Here is a 26,351-nt window from a genome sequence, read left to right on the forward strand (position 1 = left end):
TTATCAAAGTAAAACAAGGCATGTTGCGAAAAATCTTTATTCACAAATTAAAAATATTAATATATTTTCATAAAAATTAACATTCTAATTGATCACAAAAATATGTATCACAATTAACAAATAAAATTTTAAGTAACGAAGCTACTCTATAATGTGAAATATCAATCCGTCCGTTTGTTTGTAAGAAACTTAATGGGAGAAATGTGAACTTATCAAAGATAGAATGCTGATTTTTTGGTGATGATTAACTGTATCAATGAGCATCTAGAAAACAATTTTTACGATTGTCAATTCATGATTTTTTGCTTAGCTAGTGAGAAACTATTTTTGGAAAATCTTAAAAATTGCTCTTAACTTCTCGTTGCTGCGCTGCTTATCAATATTATTGTCCTTGTCTTTTTAAATATCATTAAAATTTTGATAAATTAAAATCTTAATCTCTAAATGCTTAACAGTTAAATTAAACTCACTATAAAGTTTTTAAAAACAAATGCTATAAAACATAAAAAAAAACATTTTAAATTAGTTTATTTTGATCTAACCTTATTTTTATATTAAGCAGAAATAATTTAATGGGTTCTATATTACTCTTTTTATTTCTTTTATCTATCTTCTTTTCAATAAACGTAAACAGTTTTAAGAAAGTCCCTTTATGATTTCTTGTTTTTTGAAATATCATTTTCTTAGATACAATATATTTAAAAATATTGTTTAAATGTTTGTAACGTATAATAATATTGTTATATAATAAAGGTAGACTAAATTTAAGTAGGGGTGATTTCTCTTGGGAGGGTGGTGGTACACTTCCCCCAAATAATTATAAACCTTCCCAGGACCTTTGAGAAGCAACACTGTAAAGGAGAAACATTTCTGTTCATTGAATAGCGTGATCCTTCGGTATACACAAACAGACATAAATTCCGTTACTTTTATATAAGGATTAATATTTGAACTCTTATAACAATTTTATTTGCATTTAATACTATAATAGTTATTTATCGCATCGAATTATACGCAGCTTTCCGCGGACATAGAAATGTACAATTATAAGATTAAAACCATTTATGTCAGCCCATCCATTCGGCATCTGTACATTTTTATATTCGTAGTAAATTGGATATAATACGATACGATACATGAATTTGTGTATGGCTTAGAACCGTTTCTAATCCATCGTATATTATATAATCGGTTACAAAGCCATACTGGAAAATATATTAGTTAGCTTAGCTAATATTTATATCCTTCTGATGTTAATAGATGAGGTTATTTTTGTACAGCCCAGGCTGGTAGCTTTGTTTCATATTTCCATCCAGGACCCTATGATAAAGTTTAATTATTTAAATGATAACTATTATTTTTTTTAAGCGAAGCCTTTCTATGATAACGCCAGAGTTAGCTATTTTTGTTGATTTATGCATCTTAGAACTGTCCTATCGATTTCAAACTTGTGATGATGATTGCTGTAACAACTAGGTACGATTTAGAAAGCGTAGCAACTCTGTAATCGTCTGCAGAAAGTTAAAACATTAAAAGATGCTAATCTTTAACTTTTTTTTACATAAACTTTTGTATGCTACTATCCTATTCATCACATTTAAGGAACAATAATTCTAAGGAAAATAAGATACACTATTTTTAAAGAAGCAGCTCTATAATCAAGTTCCAAAATGTAAGTATGTCCTTATGCTTTTAAATTAATAATCTGCTTATAAAGTGTTCATGTTCGTTTGTTCTACTGTTTACTTTTGCAGCTTCGCTTTTAAGGATGTTGTCATCCTTGTTTGTTAAAAGGTAAGCGGCTGCGTCAAATGAAACAAACTGCAGCTGCAAGGTAGTTTAAAAAATAATACTTCTTGTTCCTATTATTTGCATTTAAAGTAAGTTTGAACTCAACAAAGCGTTTAATTTAGAAAATCTTTGATGTCTTACATACTTTAGAACATGTACATGGATAGTTAATATATACCCCCTTTGCACTCTCTACATTATTAATAATACATTGTACTTTAGAGTATGTATGTACATGGATAGTTGATATATACCCCCTTTGCACTCTCTACATTTTTATTAATATCTTTTACTTTAGAGCATGAGTGTACAATAACATGGAAAGTTGATACATACCCTCTTTGTACTATCTACATTATTTATACCTTGTACTTTAGAGCATGTATGTACAATACATAGATAGTTGATATATACCCCCTTTTGTACTCTCTATATTATTATAAATACCTTTTACTTTAGAGCATGTATGTACATGTATAGTTGATATATACCCCCTTTTGTACTCTCTATATTATTATAAATACCTTGTACTTTAGAGCATGTATGTACATGTATAGTTGATATATACCCCCTTTGTACTCTCTACATTATTATTAATACCTTGTACTTTAGAGTATGTATGTACATGTATAGTTGATATATACCCCCTTTGTACTCTAAACATTATTATTAATACCTTGTATTTTAGAGCATGTGTGTACAATTACATGGATAGTTGATATAGTTGGATAGTTTAAAGAATCTTTGATGTCTTACATACTTTAGAGCATGTATGAACATGGATAGTTAATATATACCCCCCATGCACTCTCTACATTATTAATAATACCTTGTACTTCAGAGTATATATGGACATGGATAGTTGATATATACCCCCTTTTGTACTCTCAATATTTTTATTAATATCTTTTACTTTAGAGCATGGGTGTACAATAACATGGAAAGTTGATATATACCCTCTTTGTACTATCTACATTATTTATACCTTGTACTTTAGAGCATGAATGTACATGGATAGTTGATATATACCCTCTTTGTACTATCTACATTTTTTATACCTTTTACTTTAGAGCATGTATGTACAGTACATGGATAATTGGTATACCCCCTTTGTACTCTCTACATTATTATACCTTGTACTTTAGAGCATGTGTGTACAATTACATGGATAGTTGATATAGTTGGATAGTTTAAAGAATCTTTGATGTCTTACATACTTTAGAGCGTGTATGAACATGGATAGTTAATATATACCCCCCTTGCACTCTCTAAATTATTAATAATACCTTGTACTTTAGAGTATATATGGACATGGATAGTTGATATATACCCCCTTTTGTACTCTCAATATTTTTATTAATATCTTTTACTTTAGAGCATGGGTGTACAATTACATGGATAGTTGATATATACCCTCTTTGTACTCTCTACATTATTTATACCTTGTACTTTAGAGCATGTATGTACATGAATAGTTGATATGTATACCCTCTTTGTACTATCTACATTTTTTATACCTTGTACTGTAGAGCATGTATGTACAGTACATGGATAATTGGTATACCCCCTTTGTACTCTCTACATTATTATACCTTGTACTTTAGAGCATGTATGTACATGGATAGTTGATATATACCCCTTTGTACTATCTACATTATTATACCTTGTACTTTAGAGCATGTATGTACGCGGATAGTTGATATATATTATATACCCCCTTTGTACTCTCTACATTATCATAAATACCTTGTACTTTAGAGCATGTATGTACATGGATAGTTGATCAGGACGTGGGTCTTTGTATTCTCTACAACATTCATAACAATTCTCATCTCTTTTCAACTTTTCCTAAAATTAAACAATGATTTAAAAATCCTACTCAATTTTACTCTTATGTTTTTGTTTTGTTTGATAATGTATTATGGTTTACTATTGTTTTTAGAAAGGAAATACTTTATTGTTATTGCTGAGATGCTAAGATAAATAAATGTCCTTGTTTTTTCTATGTTTTTCTCTCTGCAGATAATGATAAGTTGTGGTAAATCCCACTCAATAAAAGAAACAATCTTAATGTGGTCCTCATTTATGTTTCCAATAAGCAGCAAATTTAGCTATCAATTTGTTTGTATTGAAACTCAAGATTTTATGACATACACTACGCCAATAATGGAGAATTTTTTTTATTAATATATCAATATGATAGCGTTCCCTTAATTCATACTAACACCTATGCCACTAGAGGCCTCTACAGGCACTTGAGTAATGGGGGGGGGGGGGGGGCGAGGGAGTCGAATCTTCTCCTTTTTTCAATTTTAGTTTTTAAAAGGAAAAGTATTTTTTGGTAGGGTGGGGGGGGGGGGCATTTTTTCTAGGGTAGATTTCTCCTAAGAGGTTAGTGGTATCTTCCGCCAAAATAGCCATAAACCTTTCAAGATCCTATTTGTAGATACCCTGTAAAGGAGAACCATATCGGTTCAGTGGCTGGTTAGTGAGATCCTTAGGTAAAGATAGACATCCTGTTACTTTTAAATAAGGATTTACTATCATATATATTTTGGCCTAAAAATAGTTTTGTGGCATTTTTGGTTGATTTGAATGCCACCCTTGGTGATCAAGTATGTGATCTGTTCTAAAACTTATGTAAACTTGACATAAACATAAAAAGGAACATTATTCACTATTTAGACATATAAAGAATAAAGATTATAATAAATGGTTTGATTACAAATGCTGCATTGATTTAAATAAACATATTTTATCACTTCTTTTTAATTCTTTTCCATATGGCTTCGAAAGCCAATATAAATCATAAAAACAATACCAGTTTTGTTAGCCCGGGTCGTCGTCCTCTCGGGGCTAACAAAACTTATAATCTTTTTTTATTTTAATGTCCGCGTAAGGCAATCTACTATAATAAGATATGAAAAATAACTATTCTATTGTCCTTAATTTAATGTAGATTTCAGCTATGATTGTAACACAAAAAATAAGTCAAAATGTTTATATTTGATCTTAATTTGATTGTCATCCATGTTAGCTTTAAAAAATCATATTATTTGTGTCCATTATTTCTTCTTTACAAAAAGATTTCCAGTACCTGATCTAAACTCGGAGAATTTATGCATCTAGAAGGATCTAAGTGTGTCAAAGGAACGATATCAAGACTTCTAGCTGGTGCAAAATTATCCATATCAAACTCTCCTATTTCCCCATTCTCCTCTGACCAATCTTCAGATGTTTGCATGGTGATTAAGTCTTTTAATAGCTGCTCTTGTGCAGCCATTGATAAGCCTCCCTGAAATTAAAACATGTCTTACTATTGCTGACTTTAAATCATTAGATATAGAATACGTAGATTGTGACACGGGAATTTTTGTCGTCAATTTTAGTTGCTAATATCAATACATTCCTCCATGTTCAGGTGATGAGAAGTCATAACGGGGAGGGGAAAGGAAGAATGGGGACTTACTGTTATATTAGCCAGCTAGGAGAATATGATATTATGTTATGCAAGAATCTCTGAAAGTATCCAAGTATTATAATATCCATTAATCTTATTAAATATATTACTCTCATTTATAACTGTAAGAAATTTTTTTTGGTCTAAAACTAAAGTTCTCTGATACCTATCTAGTTGGATTTTAAAGATTCTTTTAGAAGGTTTTCGGCTATTTATTAGTCTAATCGACAAGAAAAATGCCTCGATAGGTTAAAGGTGCATGACAGTTATTAATATTTATATTTGTGAGTTAATTTTCTCAATTCTTGCAAGGTATATGAAAATTATTATTGTACTTACTTTTCCTCTAGATTCACCAAAAATTGTATTATTATAGAGACCATCATTCAAAATTGGAAAACCTAAAAATTTAAGGGAAGGTTAATTTGATATTGTTTCCAATCGATTTAATTTATAGGAGTTATTCCTGTTTTGTAGGGCGCGAGGGGCCTTATTTCTGTTCAACATAAAATAAATTAATCGGTAATATCCTCTTAGAAATATTTTTTCAATTTTGAAAATTTGAGTAACCACCTCCCTGACAGAAATATGAACTCTGGCCGCGGCGCTCGGCACCCTTGCCTGCCTAGCCGCAGCGCTCGGCCCCCTTGCCTGCCTAGCCGCAGCGCTCGGCTCCCTAGCCTAAAACTTAACCTAACCTAAAATAGTTGTTCTGTTGGGAGGGGGGAGTTTACTCAAAAGAGGAGAACGCCGATTAATCCTATGACTTTTATTTCATTGTTTGCAATTTTATTTTTCTCATGATTGCTCAAAACTAATTCAATCCAACGGAAATCATCGTATTCATATTCATACTGAAAACAAATTTTGATAAAAAAATTATCGTAATTGACCAATGGTAAAATTTATTCTGGCCTATCATTGATAATTTGTATTGTATTACGTCATTTTTTATTAGGAGCTATAAGCTGCTTCGTTAAAAATACTAAGCACTTTTTCTGTTGATAATATTGTTTATAATTAATGATGTGTATTAATTGTCTTGCTGGGACTAAATTATCCATGCAAATACCAGTCACACAATTATTTATATATTTCTCTTATACAAGAATAGTTATAGATATAAAAATGACTATCAGACTTTCTGCTTCTAATTTATTTTTAAATAAGCAAATTTATTATATATAGTATAAGATAAAAAAATCTTTCTTTTAAACTTACTTTTACTCAATTTTGAAAATACTTAAATAATCAACGATATAACAATGACCCTGGGAAAAATCTGTCAGCTATACCCACTTTTATCAAAGTCTTATAGTCAACGTAAATATTGTAAAAAATATTTCCAAAGCATGTCCAATTTTCGTCAGCCAAGACCACTATTATAAAAGCCATATAGTTGACAAAAACTCTTAAGATTAAAATTATATATAATGCCAATAGTAATTTTTACAAGGGACTAATAAACCTTAGTACACGCTTTATTCTTTATTATTTACATTAAAATCAGCTGTTTACCAAAATATTTTCTCAGCCGCTAGTTTGGGTAAGTATTTTGTGATTTCTCTTGGAAGGGTGGTGGTACCCCCCCCCCTCCCAAAAAAACCTTCCCAGGATTTTTGAGAAGCTACCCGGTAAAGGAGAATCACATCGGTTCGGCGGTTGGCGAGATCCTTCTGTACAGACAGACAGAAAAATAGACATCCTGTTACTTTATTATAAGAGTTACCTAGATATTGAAGATGAACTCTGATTTGATGCATCCTTGTTGTAGCTGGTCTTGCTAGCACTATGCTGGTCTGTCCGTCTGTATGCAACAACTCAAATTCAGTTACACTGTCTTTCCCATCTAGAAGAATAATCTAATTAGTTTTGTCCTTATTACACCTATTTTTTGCTAAAATGTACTTGAATATCATCTTAAGCATGCAGCTTATAGTGCCTATACAAAATTGACGATGTACAATACAAATGACCAATGATAGGCCAGTATACATTTTAATTGACCCAAGGTAATATGTCTACTGGCCTATCATTGGTCATTTTTATTGTATGAAGTAATTTTTTTATTGGCACTATAAGCTTCTTCACATCCACGATTTCCCCAATTGTAGTTTACACACTAATTTTCTTATAGTAGTTGAATGTCCACTTTTTCAGGCCTTTTAATTTATAGGAGTTACTAGTGGCTGCATGCCTAGCATCTAGGTGCTCTGTTTTTAAATTTTTGAGAAGGGTAAGAAAATAGCCTTGAACCAGCCCAAGACTAAAATAAAAAAAAGATAGCCTAAAACCATCCTAGGACCTATGAGAAGCTTCCTTTAAAAGCAGTTATTGAAATCTTAAGCTTCAGACAAAAAGAAATACCAACTTATGTATTAGGAATCAAAACTTTTAAAAATTTGTTATAAATAAAATATAACAAGAAAATTTGAATACAATACTAGTTATTTCTCGCATCGTATTATAAACGGCTTTCCGCGGATATAAAATGTACAATTATAAAATTAAAACCAGTTTTTTTAGCCCCGAGATGCCATAGGCACGGGCTAAAAAACTGGTTTTAATCTTATGATTGTACATTTTTATATTCGTAGAAAGCTGGATATAATACGATGCTAGACATAGTTTTTTCGTATGGATGAGAACCGGTTTTTATCCACCGGATTCGAATGAATACGAGAAAGAATAATAAAGTATATGGATCTAAACAAACGTTTATATAAAAGTATAATGTAGAAAGTCAATATAAATGATCGGAAACAATATAACAATATGTACTATTCTGGATTAAGGAAAAGGATACGATTAGGGAAAGGGATAGATAGCTGCACATTTGGTTGGCGGTTCATTATGGATTTAATCGGGGATCCAAAGGGATAAGACAACGGCCGGCAAAATTCATGTTAATCCCCGATGATTATACACATGATAACCTCTTCTGTAGATTACAATTAGTGGTTGAAACATTTGAACACTCAACTTAATGAATCAGCCAATCAAAATTCACTTTAGTTGTTTAGCCACGAATAGAAAACGTTATTATAAAACTTTTGGGACTAATGTAATAAACAGTGCATTGTTCATTCTCTTTAGTCTATAACACTGCGGTTGCTCATCCCTAGCTGTGTATATTGGCTACTGTGGGCCAGGGAGGGAGGGAAAATTAAACTGTTTATTACACTAGTCCCCAAAGTTTTATTATACCGTTTTTTTATTTATTGGCTTAACAACGTTGGAGACTTTAAAAAATTTGATTGATTGGGTAATTTTGTTGGGTGAACAAACCGTTTCAACTACTAGTTGTAATCTACAGAAGGGGTAATTATGTGTATAATCATTGGGGATGAACATAAATTTTCGGCCATTGTCTTATCCCTGATATTGGCTACTGTGTGCACAGTGGTTATATCTCTTCTTCCTTAGACAGATGTACAATTGATAACTTCTGGGTGTCCACACAAATGCGCAAATTGTATCATAAGCGCATTTTATCATCTGAATTAGGTCTGTCTGTTCATGCATGTTTGTGGCCTTCCTTTTTTTGATTGCCTTTAAAATAAATACTATATTGATTACTGTAGGTGTCGATAAAATAGCATAAAACTAGCCTTATACATTAGTTCAAAAAATAAAATAGTCCAAAATCATCCCGCAACTATGGTGAAGCTTCCCTGAAATGAAAAACTCTATCGGTTAAGTGATTAGTGAGATCTTAACGGACAAACATGAAAACCTTACTTCTTTATAAAATAGAATATTTCTATTTCTTTGAAAAGCATTTGTTATAGAGATTATCTAACATTTTTGTAAAAATACCCATGTAATGTACTGATTGCTCATAATATATTTGATCTATACGAAAATATAATATTTCAAGCATTTCATTAATTATTTTCATATGTACAATTCCATAAGGAGAAGTTTCTTTCAAATACAATGTAAAATAAATGTATCTTTAAGATTTTAATACAATGGCAAATAAAAACTTTCAAAAGGTAGGCAAAGAAAAATATATAAACCAATGAATAAAATTTAAAAGAATTATTTTATAAGAAAATTTAGCGTTCTTCAAAAGAAAAACTTCTTTTCTTTAAATTAAAAATGTATTTTTGGGGAAATTTATTTTTATTCTATTGATCTATCTCTGTATCCTAAGCTTTTACGAATTTTTGTTTCTATGATAACTATCCCTGATAGTATTTATTTCTTTAATCCTTTTGTAGCTAATTGGAAATTGTCCCAAGATAATAATCTACTCAGGGATCTTAAGGGATAAGGCGATACATTTACTAATGTATCGTCAATCATCCAATCATGAAGAATAATATGACCTCTTCTGTATATTAATACAATTTTCTAAATACTTAGAACACTGGTAGTTTGGTATCCAAAGTTTTTTTTATCAAACGAATGAGAGTAAGAGTTTATCAAACTTAATGTACTAGTATAATTTACAATACAACGGAACCAAAGACAGAATTTCAACAAATGTTGAGATAATAAAAATGTTTATTGATCATTTGTTGTTCTTGTCTCTTTGTTCTGTAAATATATTACAAACTGCTTTGTATGTTATGCAAAATAAACAAGTACATTAATGTATATACGTAGCACGAGATTTATAAGATTTATCTTGAAGAAACATATTACAAGTTTTTTTTATTAACTGTGTAAAGATAAAGCTAAAAGTAAAAATAAAAACCAGAGAAGCTCTGTCTTAGTTCAAGGAAGTAAAAGGTTCAACTTCAATTGAAAGGGAAGTTGCCATTATTAAAAAATGATATTAAGAATTATTCAGGGGTGATGATAGATTACTTGATTTTTTTTTTAATTAAGGAAAGTTATAATAGTTTAGATAGGTTTTGGGTTGTAAACAAGGGGTAGTGGATATGACGGGACGCAAGTAAGGAAAGTATGTAAAATAAATCCTTTAAGAAATTTGGGATTTAGTGTAGTTCACGGTAAAATGTTCTTAACAACGATTATCTCCAAAAATCTATAAATTTAACTGTGAATTAGTGAGTATTGACTATTCGGATCGTTTGTTAGACTCCTTTTGTCGGTTAGAATTTTGAACGGGCATAATCTATGCGCTCCACTGTTTGGTCGTTACAAGCTTTTAAAGTTCATAGATTTTCAGAGATAATCGTTACCAGGATCATTTCACCGTGAACTGCACTAGATCCGAAATGTAAAAAGCTTAAACTTTGTTTACATATTATCAAACATTTTGATAAAGTCTAGAATGCATAAATTAAATGCTAATTTTTGGTGGAAATAAAATAGTTTACTAAAACAATACAATGCGCTAAAAAGGCGAAATAACAATCTTAGTTAGTGGTGGGAACCTTTTAACCATTTTTATTTTTTTTTGGGGGGGGGGGGGCGTAGGGCGAGGGGGTAGGAAGACAGACGCTCATCCGGTTACTATAATAATGTTACATAATAATAATTTTCAGTATACCTGAAGCTACAATACAGACTCCAATTTTGTAGCTCAAAACTTTTATTCGTTGTCTGCAAACTGTTATGCCTCTAAAATATTTGAGAAATTAATTCGGGAATATGAAATGCATTACACTCTGGGATCTGAATGGATAAGACAAAGCATGAAAAATAGAAGTATATCCCCTAATGATGATAATAGTTTTTTTTAGCATCATATTATAGACATCTTTCTGTGGATATTAAAATGAAAAATTATAGGATTAAAAGCAGTTTTGTTAGCCCCGAGGGGCCGAAGGCCAGGCTAACAAAACTGTTATAAATTTTATGATTTTTATTTCAATATTCGTGCAAAATTGTCAATTCCATGCTATACATGTTTTTTCAGTATGACTAAGAACCTGTTCTAATCCACCGGAAATTAATCGGTTTCTAAGCCATACTTCTGTAACATTAAAACTGTAGGAAATTGCTATTTTAAATCCAACAATCAAACCTTACGACTTACAAACTAACAAAGTGCAGAGACTTGAAGAGTATCTACTCAAATATGACTGATCTTTACCTGGGAAATTCTCCCTGAACTTTGCAAACGTATTCTTTGAACACTTGACCATTTCTAAAAATAATAAAGGTTTTTTTTATCAGATAAGTCAATAAAGTTTCTTGCATTTCTGCAAGGACGTCTAAGGTTGATGGAGGCGGGGGGAGGGGGTAAAGGTTATTGAATTTTACACAAAAAATACGGGTTTTCACTCCACACACAAAGAATGTAAATTTTACCACTGGAGTAATTTTTTTGGGGTGGTTATTCCATTTAAACCCTCCAAAAATATATTTCCCGCCACGAAAATAAAAAGCTTCAAAGTCACTCGTAATGTATTTATTGAAAATTATAATATATCTCTTCAAGTTTTATCCTTTATTCACAAAATATAAAACTTTTTTTTATTTACCTTTCTATTTTCACAAAAAATGTTTCAAGGTTAGAAAAAATGTAGACCACGCTCACCTCATTTGAATTTCAATTTCTCTGGCTTTATTTTGATTCCTACCAAACATTAGTAAGCCAGATGTCAGTCTGAAAAGTAAAAATAAATAAAATATTAAATTGCGGGAAAATTGAGGTTTATTTCAGTTAGAGGGATAAGACAAAACTGGAATTAATCTTTAGATTTTTTATTTTACTATTCGGAGAAACTGTCTGTAATACGATGGTAAATAACTGTTTTCGGTTGTCAATGTCTGTGTGTTTTTGTATCAAATTCTACAAAGAAAAAATTCTTGCTAAAATTTGATTATTTTTGGGCCAATATGAAAATATTGTTAGAAATGATGATAAATAAACTTACCTATCTAATCTATGAATAGTTCTAAGATTTTTTAATGAATAATCTTTGGCCAGGATGAAAACCATTGTGTTATGACGGTACCTTCCACATGGGTGAACCTAAACAATAAGAAAATATAGAGTAAGAACAAATTAACTAGTCTGTTTATAATATTGTCCACAAAGTTTTGTAATAACGTTATCTTTTTCGTTGGTTTAACAACTTTGGGGACATTCATTTCATTTTGATTGGTTGGTTCATTAAGTTGAGTGTTCAAATGTTTCCCTCACTAATTTTAATCTACAGAATGGATATTTTTGTTTATCATTATTTTACATACATTTATCGGATGAACATCGGTTTCTCGGTCATTGTCTTATCCCTTTAGATCCCTGGCAGAAAATCTAAAAGAATATATGATTTTTAACAAGTCGAGGAATGTTCTACTAACAAATGATTTCAAACAGGTATTCCTATAACTCTTAAATATATCCTTTTCTCATTGATGAGAGATTATAACATTCAGTGAATCTGCAGTTTGACGTTGTTTCATTCTTAAATAAAATATAAGTACAATATGTTACCATACGTAATATTTTTTCTGTTTTTACAAAGTTTCTTTTTGTAAATTACAAAGAGTTTTTGAGAAAAAAAGAACTGATGAGTTTCTTAAAATTAAATTCAACTTTTATTAATCTATTCACGCAAAAAAGGTTGCTTTTTAAAAACTATTACTACCTTACTTATACATGATTATTTTGAAGTGAATTATTTGGAAATCATTAGATGTAGATGTTTTGAGAAGTGAGAACAAAGTATATAAAAAGGTAAATTTAATTTCTCCCCACTCACTCCAACACCATAATCAACACAACAACATCTATCTATCTATATATTAACTTACAGGTATAGAAGCAGGTTTATGAACAACAACAATATCATTGTCCATATGAACTATCTCTATTCTCTCCCCACTCACTCCAACACTATAGTCAACACAACATCTATCTATTAACTTACAGGTATAGAAGCAGGTTTATGAACAACAACAATATCATTGTCCATATGAACTATCTCTATTCTCTCCCCCCTCACTCCAACACCATAATCAACACAACAACATCTATCTATCTATATATTAACTTACAGGTATAGAAGCAGGTTTATGAACAACAACAATATCATTGTCCATATGAACTATCTCTATTCTCTCCCCACTCACTCCAACACTATAGTCAACACAACAGCACCTATCTATCTATTAACTTACAGGTATTGAAGCAGGTTTATCAACAACAACAATATCATTGTCCATATGAACTATCTCTATTCTCTCCCCACTCACTCCAACACTACAGTCAACACAACAACATCTATCTATCTATTAACTTACAGGTATAGAAGCAGGTTTATCAACAACAACAATATCATTGTCCATATGAACTATCTCTATTCTCTCCCCCCTCACTCCAACACTATAGTCAACACAACATCTATCTATCTATATATTAACTTACAGGTATAGAAGCAGGTTTATGAACAACAACAATATCATTGTCCATATGAACTATTTCTATTCTCTCCCCACTCACTCCAACACTATAGTCAACACAACATCTATCTATCTATCTATTAACTTACAGGTATAGAAGCAGGTTTATCAACAACAACAATATCATTGTCCATATGAACTATTTCTATTCTCTCCCCACTCACTCCAACACTATAGTCAACACAACATCTATCTATCTATCTATTAACTTACAGGTATAGAAGCAGGTTTATGAACAACAACAATATCATTGTCCATATGAACTATCTCTATTCTCTCCCCCCTCACTCCAACACTATAGTCAACACAACATCTATCTATCTATCTATTAACTTACAGGTATTGAAGCAGGTTTATGAACAACAACAATATCATTGTCCATATGAACTATCTCTATTCTCTCCCCACTCACTCCAACACTATAGTCAACACAACAACATCTATCTATCTATCTATTAACTTACAGGTATAGAAGCAGGTTTATCAACAACAACAATATCATTGTCCATATGAACTATCTCTATTCTCTCCCCCCTCACTCCAACACTATAGTCAACACAACATCTATCTATCTATATATTAACTTACAGGTATAGAAGCAGGTTTATGAACAACAACAATATCATTGTCCATATGAACTATTTCTATTCTCTCCCCACTCACTCCAACACTATAGTCAACACAACATCTATCTATCTATCTATTAACTTACAGGTATAGAAGCAGGTTTATCAACAACAACAATATCATTGTCCATATGAACTATTTCTATTCTCTCCCCACTCACTCCAACACTATAGTCAACACAACATCTATCTATCTATCTATTAACTTACAGGTATAGAAGCAGGTTTATGAACAACAACAATATCATTGTCCATATGAACTATCTCTATTCTCTCCCCCCTCACTCCAACACTATAGTCAACACAACATCTATCTATCTATCTATTAACTTACAGGTATTGAAGCAGGTTTATGAACAACAACAATATCATTGTCCATATGAACTATCTCTATTCTCTCCCCACTCACTCCAACACTATAGTCAACACAACAGCACCTATCTATCTATTAACTTACAGGTATTGAAGCAGGTTTATGAACAACAACAATATCATTGTCCATATGAACTATCTCTATTCTCTCCCCACTCACTCCAACACTATAGTCAACACAACAACATCTATCTATCTATTAACTTACAGGTATAGAAGCAGGTTTATCAACAACAACAATATCATTGTCCATATGAACTATCTCTATTCTCTCCCCACTCACTCCAACACTATAGTCAACACAACAACATCTATCTATCTATCTATTAACTTACAGGTATAGAAGCAGGTTTATCAACAACAACAATATAATTGTCCATATGAACTATCTCTATTCTCTCCCCACTCACTCCAACACTATAGTCAACACAACAACATCTATCTATCTATTAACTTACAGGTATAGAAGCAGGTTTATGAACAACAACAATATCATTGTCCATATGAACTATCTCTATTCTCTCCCCACTCACTCCAACACTATAGTCAACACAACAGCACCTATCTATCTATTAACTTACAGGTATTGAAGCAGGTTTATGAACAACAACAATATCATTGTCCATATGAACTATTTCTATTCTCTCCCCACTCACTCCAACACTATAGTCAACACAACAACATCTATCTATCTATTAACTTACAGGTATTGAAGCAGGTTTATCAACAACAACAATATCATTGTCCATATGAACTGTCTCTATTCTCTCCCCACTCACTCCAACTTCGTGTCTAAAAGTTAACAAAGAATTAAAAGCAAATTTTAACAGCAAATCATTTTCATGTTCGTCTATTTTAAATCTTTGAATAAACCTTTTCATATCGATTAAAAACCTTATAAAATTATAAGATAAAAAAAGTACAAAAACTTTGAATATAAACACGTCAATTAAAACTTGTTCTAAATATATTTTCAAAATTTGATATTTATAGTTATCCAGTCTTGTTTTTATACTATTTATCTTTATAAGTAGTAAGAGATATAAGTTTTCCGGAATTTTAATGTAGGGAGTAGATTTGAAATCTGCATCAAATTCTAAGGATTTTTTATAAAATTAGTTTTTTGTAAAATTCTTTATCTAAAAGCGAAAATACATTTTAAGTTAATTAATTTTGACCAATAGGATAGGTGGATTTTAAACTACCTGCGCTCTAATTGGTTGAATGATGTACGCCATCCAATCAGAGCGCAGATTTTTTAAATCCACCAATCACAGATGCCAAAATTAATTAACTTAATTTGTATTTCCGCTTTTAGATAAAGAATTATACAAAAAACGAATTTTATAAAAAAAATCCTTAAAATTTGATGCAGATTTCAAATCTACTCCCTACATTACAATTCCGGAAAACTTATATCTCTTAATAAGTAGCTTTTATTACCTCCAAAAATGTTATTGTTCGTTTGTACCTATGTCTTATTTGCTTTGCTTCCATATTGTTGATATTTAACATTATCTAATATTTAAACTTATAGTAAATATATTTCTATCTATATTTTACTATACCTATGTACTATATTCGCTAGAAGATCATTATGTTTAAGCTTGTAGTCAATGCCCACTTTCTCGTAGTTTACTGTAAGCGTTCCAGCTTTTATACATCTTTCCTAAAAAAGAAATATTATAAGCATAGAATTATTTGTTTTGTTATTTTTAAAAGCGAAGCTTTTCTATAATTAATGTCGGTCCGTCTGTACGTCCGTAACGGATAGCTTTATTCGTTAATTTAGGCATGTTAGAATTGTCCTATCGATTTAAAACTTTGCATGGTGATTCCTTTAGTAGTTAGATAAGATTTAGAAAGCGTAGGAACTCTATAATGTCCGTACGTCCATTTTAAACATGTTGGTTTTTTACCTTTTTTTTACATTTTGCACACTTTAAAATTTGATGTAGCCAGAAACCTTATAAAATTTATTAAATATGTTTGTCCTAAATTGGTCTTTACAGTTCTTGGAACGAACAACGCAGGTTATGGGAATATTAAATCATGCATAAAATTATGTGAATTTGTATAATAATATTATTTTTTGTATACTTATGTTGAAATACATATTTATCTAAATTATTAGATTTAAAGCAATATAAGTTTTAAAATATATTCAACATTATTATCTTAATGTAATATTGAACGATCAACCTCGAGATATAGAATAGCTGAGCTACTAAAATTAGACTTTTAATAAAATTCTTGTCGGCCATGCGCCATGACCTCGCACAAGGATAATAATGACTTACATATTGTTCTCTTGGATGAGCTCTGAATTCTCTTGTAAATACATCAAGAATAGTTTCACCTACCCACCTTCCCTAAACATAAAAAAGTGTATTAAAAAATGAAAAGGACCAGGGCAAGTAATCAAATCACTAAAAGTTGAGCTTGTTCTGTACATGTGGGTAATAATATTTTTTTAAAATTCTGTGCATTCTCAAAAATGTAGCTTTTTTGTAAAAAAAAAGGCAGGAATAAAAACCTATTTTCCTCCAAATTTTTATAGCGGGGCAAAGTGTATCAAAACTCAGCCATGTAACGTTATAAATATAGGGATTATCCTTCTCTTTTTTAGGTTTTTTCCCACTTCTTCTCTCATCTCATCTTTATGACGTCACATGGCTGATTTTTTAGACACTTTGTCCCGCTACAAATTTTTCATACAGTCAAGATTGATAGTTTATTTTAAAATAGCACGATTTTTTTCTTTATGATGATAATTTTGATATAAAATTGTAAGAATAAAATTTGTAGATGCAAATGGTTTTATTTAACTTTAAATAACATACACACAAATTATACAATAGATTGGCAAAAATAAAGTTTACCTTTGTAAAAGTGGTAAACGTGAAGTAGTATGGGTACACCTTTCGGAGTCCTTAACAAAATAAACATTTCAATTTCATACAATTTTATATATAGCTGAGATTTGTACTCCATTAATTAAGAAGAAGATTAATTTATCATCTTTTACCTACCAAAAATAATATATTATTTGAATATATCTTAAATCCTTATAATGAAGTAACAGGATCTGTGTGAATGTTTTTAATTGTGTGCCGAAGGATCTTGCTAACCACTGAACCGATATGGTTCTCCTTTACGGGATAGCCTCTTATAGGTCCTAGAAAGTTTTTCTAACTATTTTTTGGAGGGGTACCAAAGGGGGATGTGGGGGGGAAGGTCGACTCCACTTTATCTTTTGTAAACAAAAATTGTATTGGTGAGTAGAGGTAACCTCCAACAAAATAACTATAAACCTTCCCTGGACCTTTAAGAAGCTTTATTTGAAATGAGAACAATATTGGTTTTCGCTGCAGACACACAGTTTTCTTTTATATAAGAATTAATCTATTCATATATACGTTTGAAGTAGGTTTCCTTTCTTGATAAAGGCTGTTTTTGGTGTAAACTCATTTTAGGTAATTAATTTTGAAGAACTCCTGTTCTTGCTGTTAACAGTTTTTTAAAAGTTAAAACTAATTTTTAAAAAGATATAAGTTATTTTCTTTAAACATCCTTATTCCCTTGAATCCTAAACGTGACACTTACATATTAAACATCAGTTTTGAAGTAAAATTAAAACTTATTAGTATTTATTTGTAGACTAGTGGTTTATCCCTATCTTATAGGGAATCAAAGCATCAAGTGTCGGTTAACATTTGAGGATTGTAGGTTTTTTTTTATTTAAGCCCTTATGGTTTTAAGCTATTTGTTTCAACATTTAATAAGGAGCATGTAGATTCTAGCTAGAAGCACAGCAGCTAGTACGTACATAAAGTAAACATACAACTTTAATAGTATTTTTAGCATTGATGGATTTTATGAATGAATTCCTACCTTTTTCAAAATAATATTCAGTCTCATTGAATCTCTCGTCAGTAAATCCAGGACGTTTGGCTTTTAACAATCTTGTCGCGCATTTTGCCTAAAATATATATTATATTATAAATCTATATACAATACATCCACAATAGTAATTAAAATAATTACCCCGTAGTTATTACAAAGTTTGGACACTAGCAGTTTGAAGCAACCAAGTTTAAAACAACTTTAATAAACATATATTCCTCAGTTTTGAAGCCAGTACATAAAAGAACGTATTATTATATCAGTCTAATTTTAGTCCTTCCCATACATGAAGGGTTAACGTTTGGATTAAATCAATTATGATGATTGTTGTTTAATTAAGTTTAAAGGGTAGGGTGTGATATTATCCTTTTCACAATTGGATGTCCTTTGTTTGTTGCTATCTGATTTCCACCCGTCTTACGTTTTACTAATACAATTAAAACTTTTGCATGTTGATACAGTTTTCGAAATAAAAGCAAGAATCAGTTTTCCAAAGAAGCTCTTTTAAAGAATTAAATTAAAATTATCAAATAAACCTAAAAGTACCTTTTTCAAGTCTCCAGTAAAATCAAACTCTTGTTTTCTCTTTCCTATCAAGCTTCCTGTAGGACTCTAAATAAAATGAATTTGAAATAGTTCAATTATTTGCTTTCTGTCACCATGCTTATCTAATCTACTTATTTTTTTCTTCAAAAAAATACAATTTATAATTTTCAAAATTTCAACTAAATGATTTTTTTATCATGCTTGAGTAAGAAATAATATATTTAGAATTATGCCTATAGTAGATTAATGATATTGGGAGAACCAATAGGTTGCCGATCAATGTTCCTGTCTCCTGTCTTTGCCATGTCATTTTTAAAAGCGAAGCTTTTCTATAATTAGGGTCGGTCCGTCCGTCCGAGACAGATAGCTTTTTCGTTAATTTAAGCATGTTAGAATTGTCCTATCGATTTTAAACTTTGCATGGTGATTTCTGTGGTAGTTAGATACGATTTACAACTCTATAATCATTACCAGAATGTCCGTACGTCCATTTTAAACATGTTGATTTTTTACTTTTTTAACAACAAATTTTTAAGTGATCTAATTATCCGATGTTCTGATTTTTGGTATATATTGATTCCTGGGACAACAAAGTACAACATTATAAGCAAACAACTCTATAATCAAGTATTAAAAATGTAAGTATGTCCGTAAACATTATCCTGTATCAAGAGGTTTTTTAACAAATTTACTCACAATATTGCTTTGACTCTTATTTATTTATATTCTGATTATTCAGTTCTGACACTATACAAATGTTAATGTCCGTTTGTCCTAACGTTTCAGAGCTTCGCTGTTATGGATGTTGTCATCCTTGTAGATTATGCATTTATGGATAGGTCAATGGAAAAATGGTTAATCTGAACACATTTCTTTGAAAATACTACTTTTTTAAATTCCTTAATTTTCTTTTATAATTAGACCTCACCTCTGAATTAGATCTATGCAGCACTTCATAGATACTCTGTGGAGGTAATATATTTGTGTATAAACTCTGCTGATGTCCATCCAGGTATTGAGCTACATTTCTGGCTCTCACAGGTTGACTAGGACTGTAGGTTACATATGGCTCTGGACTTTGGACTTGGCCTTTTATTACTCCTGAAATTTAGAGTAGTTATTTATCGCACCGTTTTATAGACAATTTTCCGCGGGTATTAAGATAACAGGATTTAAGATTAAACCAGATTTGAACCATAGGAAATTAAACCCCGAACAAACATATTATGCAATACTGAATTTTCAAAATAGCAGCTTTATTATTCATTTAAGATGATTTTACAATAAATATGAAATGTAGATGCCTCTTTTGGTTACAAAATTCCGCTGTTATTTTTTAATTAGTCAGCACCAATAAAGCACAAGATCTTAAAAACAGCATTTGGGGGTAATACTGGTGAACAAATATATTATGCAAATCCAAAACAAAGCAACAAAAAAAAGGTTTTTTGGCACTTCTCTCCTCTTTTAAAGATTGATTATGATAAAATAATATTTTGTTAAGGGATTTATGCATTAATTATTATGAAATACAGTATAAGGTAGAAATTAATGATTTTTCTAAATAATAAATGTACGAAAAAAATAAATTCGATCCCTATCACTTTAGAGGACAGCTGCTGACCCCCAGTCTTATGGATGAACCTAAATACATGTTAAAGATAAAAATTACCCTGAAAATTATACAAAAATGTTTTTTATGTGTTGGAAAAATCTATTTTAAAATCTTGATTTTGAGGATGATGACCTTTAAGATGCCCCTATTGGTGGTGATGGTGAGCCAAATGTTATCAAAGTGCATGTCCATGATGACAACTTATATATTAAACTATGATCCAATTTTTGTAGTTATAGCATCCTCCAGCCCAGCATTATTAAAAAAGAAAAGAATTGCAATTTTATTTACTTCAATTCATAAGGTGAATACTGTAGTTTTTAGAAGATGGTTATATTGGGCTCCATTGGAGGCTGCTATGACTACAATAAATGGTCCATAGGTTAGTAGACAAGTTGTTGTAATGGGCATGTACTTAGATAACATTTGGCTCACCATCACCACCAACAGGAGCATCTGAAAGGTCATCATCCTCAAAATCAAGATTTAAAAATGAATTTTTTTAACACATAAAAAAACATTTTTGTATAATTTTCAGGGTAATTTTTATCTTTAACATGTATTTAGGTTCATCCATAAGACTGGGGGTCAGCAGCTGTCCTCTAAAGTGATAGGGATCGAATTTATTTTTTTCAATCATTTCTTATTTAGAAAAATCATTAATTTCTACCTTATACTATATTTCATAATAATTAATGCATAAATCCCTTAACAAAATATTATTTTATCATAATCAATCTTTAAAAGAGGAGAAAAGTGCCAAAAAACCTTTTTTTTGTTGCTTTGTTTTGGATTTGCATAATATATTTGTTCACCAGTATTACCCCCAAATGCTGTTTTTGAGATCTTGTGCTTTATTGGTACTGATTAATCAAAAAATAACAGTGGAATTTTGTAACCAAAAGAGGCATCTACATTTCATATTTATTGTAAAATCATCCTAAATGAATAATAAAGCTGCTGTTTTGAAAATTCAGATTTGCATAATATGTTTGTTCGGGGTTTAGATGATAATCTAGCATATAATCCTTACATATTTAGTACATGAAATTAATTGCCTATGAAGTTTTAAAAACAATTTATTGAGATTATGGCATAGATCGAGACAGAATTTATTTCTGCATCTTTTTGTTTAATAACATTCTGGAGTTTTATCAATGGTTTAGGTGCTAAGCAGAACTCTTTTATAGTTGTGAATAGTTTTCGGATTAAATATATTTCTTTATATCTAATGCGAAAAATTGAATAAAGCGCGAAAAGTACGAGATTCAAAATATGATTATGTAAAATATAATTTTACCTTATGTTAAGAATCATAGAAAAAATATATTCATAACCCATAAAAAAGTACTGAATGAAATTTTTTATTGAAAATAACCAATTTTATCAAAACTAAAATGTTTTTTTTTTAAATTCAAGTCCAAGATTCTGTGTGATTGAAGACATAAACATATCATGAATGTTTTAGCCCCAAATAACAAATTTATAATTTTTTTTCAATAAATGCACGTGTTTATGCAAAAATACAGCATACAAAGAAGAACCTTGCAAGTTTGACACTTTTTAATTACTCAAAAATCTCCAAACCTGACTCTTTGAGATACACACATAGAGAAAATTTATTTGATAATTGTCTTCAATGTGCCTTGTCGAGCACTGAAACCCACCATTTACTTGTAAAAAAATGGTAAATAAAAGTGTGGGGGTATATTTTAGTTAGTTTGTTTGCTACTTTAGGACTAGGTTAGGTTATTTCGGGTACTTGGGTTATGAAATAGCAGGTATATGCACCCCGCAGGGCTTAGGCAAAGAATAGACATTTTGAGGGAAAGCACTTTTACTTCGTGAATCGTGCAGACAAAATTTATAACTTTTTAATGAATAAAATATGTTTTAACAATGTTTAATCACACACCTGGAATGTTTTGATGTTGTGTAGATGCTAGTTGCGCAGCTGAGAATGTTCCAGGTACAAATGTGAACCCTGCGGGGTGCTGGTTTAGGTAATGGTAAGGCACAGCCAGTTGTCGAGCTTGCTGCTCCAAGATTTCTGTTTTATTTTCAATGTAAATTTACTTATAGAGTCTGAATTGAGTTTCCAATCTGTCAAAAAATACAAAAACCTTACTGCTATTTATTTGAAAAACTGCCATTCTTTGCCGGTAGCCTCTAGGATCCTAGATTTATAGTTGGTATTTCTATTAAGTACATTCATACGTCCTCCCTTTATTTTATGGATCTTAAATCTTAAAAGCCTAAACATAATACAAACTTATTCAAATGATTTCTAAAATGCATAAAATTAACAATCAAGCTGTTTAAGGCAAAAAATTACTGTATTGAGATCGTAAATAAGTAAATATACCCTGGTAGTGAGACTGAAGATCGATATAGTTTGGTAGGTGGGTGGTAAGTTGTTCTGGATGGGTTGTTGGCACTCTATGCTGTAAGGCTGTTGGTAGAATAACATCTTATGAGACACAAGTAATAAGATAAATAAAATTATGAGTGCAGGGTTATTAAAAGATATTTAAGATCATAAGATGAATTACAAACAAAAATAAAATAAAAAATTTATTGTATGTACTTATCGGAAAAGCTTTATATTATTTAATCTTCTTTTAGTCATTTTATTTGCGCAATTTTCTTTTTGAAATTTTTAAAATAGAAGACAAACTAAACAATTTTAAAACTATTTATTTTTTAGATTACTTTAAAAGCTCAGATAAAAAAACAAAGTCATCCTCGTCCTGGAGTAACGAACAAACAAAAAGTAAAAACAAGGATAACAACATCCATAAAAGCAAAACTTTTAGATCAGAAGGTAGGTCCAACGAACAATAACTCATGTAGAGTGTCAGAACTTAATAAGCAGAACATGTATAAGTCTATACAAAATTGTACATACATTTGTTGAAAATTGTCTAAATACAGGACACACTAAAAGGACGGACAGACCGACCCCAATTATAGAAAATTTCGATTAAAAAAATAATTAGTTCTTAAATTACTTGTGCCTAAATTCGAACTGTTGGATGTTGGTATGAGATTATGAGCTTGTAAGGCTGATAGAGCTATCTGCATCCCCGGAACACCTATCCCACCTCCTTGCAGCAGGTATACCTAAATAATTATATGTAATATAAAAAACCTAAATCAAACCTTATCTTTAATGATTATTCCATAATCATCTGAAAAACTTTTCTATCAGACAACAAAAGTTAATTATTGTTTTTAAAGACTATACTGCAAAGTTTTTTTTATGCTTTTCATTAAAGTTCCTATCGTGCATTATCATTAACCCCCCTTCCCCCCCCCCCCCCCCCAGTTTATCATTGAAATAAAATTAAAGGTGAGGGTAGTTTTTCATATGCATATACCCTAATTTTGAACCTAATCTTGCGGGGCTAATTAGTACACTATATAACCTAGTCTGACCTATAAAGTAATAAAGAAACAAACGTAATTTGGAGTTTATTTCAAAACAAAGGAAGAGCTGGGGGGGTTATGTGCTCGACAAGGTACTTTGAGGGAAATTTCCGGGATTTTTTTTTATTTTAAAAACACCCTGTATCTTTGAACATGACAATTATTCTATTTTTGTGTCAATTTCACTTTAGGTGAATTGTGGGTGTTGTATTTAGCAGCCAAAAAAAGTATGCTAAAAATTCAAGTCTTTTTATAATATTTATTATCGTTAAATATTTATTAAATAACTAACTACTAAACTTTGCTTATATACAATGAGGAGGGGATTTTTTAAATTCAATGTCGAAAGGCACTCAAAACTTAATTAAAAAAGAAAGAGAAAAATTGCAAACTAAAACAATTAAAATGACAAATAAAATCAGACAAGTACGCTTTTTGTAAAGGTTAAATGGGTTAAAATAGACAATTAATAAATTATAAAATAAGATAATTCAAATTTGTGTATATCCCAAAACTTTGCATACATTATTAAGATATTTGAGTTAAGCCCACACCCAATGTATTGTAACTACAAGATTTTTCAAATTCCAGATTAAGTCTAATATACGAACGTACTAACGGCTGGCTGTAGAGCCTGTAGTCGCACAGGATTAGAATCGGCACAGCTACGCCTGTATAAGTAGTGGGACAAAGTGACTAAAAAATCAGCCATGTGACGTCATAGAAATAAGGGAGATGTGAGAAGAAGTGAGAAAAAAAACCTAAAAAAAAGAGATGGATTATCCCTTATTTTTATGACGTTACATGGCTGTTTTTTGAGTAACTTTGTCCCACTACCTAGATAATGAACTTGGGGCCCGTTGCTAGACAAAATCTGCTAGTGCTTAATCGAATACAGGTCAACATAGAATTTTTTACCAGTTTTGATAACTACGCGGTTAGCCAGTGGTCTTTTAACAGACCTTACGTCGTATTTTGTGCTAGATCTATCTTCCGAATTCCTTGCATAGTTTCATTAGTGTTATTCTTTCCATTAATACATATTTAAACATATTTCTATCGTGTAAACACTTTCCTTTAGTTTTCCCTTGCTAATGTTTATCTATTTTTGGGGTTTCTGTCTTTTAAACTTAAATTAGATGTGAGATATCATCAATAACCATCTTTCAAAATCATTCTAGTTGATACAAGAAAAGAAGAGCACATGTATAATTATTCATTCTTCATCATTATTTTTTTAAAAAGGCAAGGCTTTTCTATAAATAGGGTCGGTCGGTCGGTCCGTCATTTCGGTCATTAACAGTTAGCTCTTTTCGTTAATTTAGACAAGTTAGAATTATCCTATCGATTAAAAACTTTGCATGATGATTACTAAAATACTTAGGTACAATTTAGTAGTCGTAGTAACTCTATATTCGTTACCAGAATGTCCGTACGTCCATGTTGATTTTTAACCTTTTTTGACAAAAAATTTTTTTATGTGATAAAATTATCCTACTTAACAGAATTTTTGAATACTGATTTACATTACAAAAAGGTACAATGTTTAAGCAGTTTTTTTAAAAATTACTTACAGTTTTGTTTATCCTACCGTTTCAGAGCTTTACTTTTATGGATATTGTAATTCTTGTTTTTTTTTGGTTTACCTGTATTTAACTTACTTCTTGACATTATTAGAAATTGTTGTTTATAAACAAATATTAATACACCAACCTGTTCGTATGGATGAGAAAATTGACCCAAACTTCTTGATTCAGCACCAAATTGATAACTATCTAGTAAAGCTTGTTCTTCCATTTTATAATTTTTAAAAAGTTTTAATCATATAACATTTTATCTGCATATAAATAAATAAGATTTTAACATCTATAATAACCGAATCACATAACAATTTATCAATAACAGCCAAACTTTGATAGACAGACGACAAATATAAGTTTTATAATAGGTGTTTGTTGGTTAGAGAAATCTGTATATTTTAGCTGTCTGTCTTTAATTGCAGCCGGACAGACAGAAATTGTGAGTTATAACGTAGCTTTACTACTTGAAAAATGATAAATTAACTCAATCCACTTTGATTTTAATCACTTTACACTTGCATGAAAAAAACAATACATTTTACAATGCATTTCTCCAAACTATTGTATTATACCTTTTTGTTTTTACACTTGTCTTTAATACATGGCTGGGCAGCCGACCTTTTTTCAGTAAACTGCAGTGTCCTGCCCAATTTATTCGCAGCTGAATACAACAGCTCTATCAAACCCATCAGCCG

At 30.7% G+C, this 26,351-nt stretch overlaps 1 protein-coding gene across 1 annotated transcript; it reads right to left on the reverse strand.

Moving 5' to 3' along the window:
- Positions 1-320: 320 nt before the first annotated feature.
- Positions 321-23,496, reverse strand: LOC145326461 (pseudouridylate synthase RPUSD2-like). Its single transcript, XM_080169822.1, has 19 exons — positions 23,493-23,496; positions 23,013-23,099; positions 22,563-22,697; positions 19,961-20,133; positions 19,033-19,098; positions 18,475-18,562; positions 17,463-17,512; positions 16,881-16,952; positions 16,149-16,249; positions 15,285-15,372; positions 12,052-12,149; positions 11,712-11,780; positions 11,265-11,318; positions 10,719-10,789; positions 6,981-7,100; positions 5,591-5,652; positions 4,889-5,086; positions 3,538-3,639; positions 321-1,320 (listed from the first exon to the last, which is right to left on the reverse strand). Exons 1-19 carry the CDS (start codon positions 23,494-23,496, stop codon positions 1,267-1,269), a joined length of 1,692 nt encoding a protein of 563 aa, XP_080025948.1. The 3' UTR covers positions 321-1,266.
- Between the last annotated feature and the right edge of the window lie 2,855 nt (positions 23,497-26,351).

Source organism: Acartia tonsa, chromosome 1 (assembly GCF_053477335.1).
Source record: "Acartia tonsa isolate MP-2025a chromosome 1, ASM5347733v1, whole genome shotgun sequence".
In the NCBI taxonomy this organism is placed as follows: Eukaryota; Metazoa; Arthropoda; class Copepoda; order Calanoida; family Acartiidae; genus Acartia; species Acartia tonsa.

Bases quoted from the DNA above. Each gene is read 5' to 3' on its own strand.
- LOC145326461 (XM_080169822.1), bottom strand. The intron at 19,099-19,960 runs GTGAGGTCTAAT...CATTTTATTTAG, and splicing joins TGCATAGATCTAATTCAGAG to AGTCCTACAGGAAGCTTGAT. The intron at 10,790-11,264 runs GTAAAGATCAGT...CAAATATTTTAG, and splicing joins GTTCAGGGAGAATTTCCCAG to AGGCATAACAGTTTGCAGAC.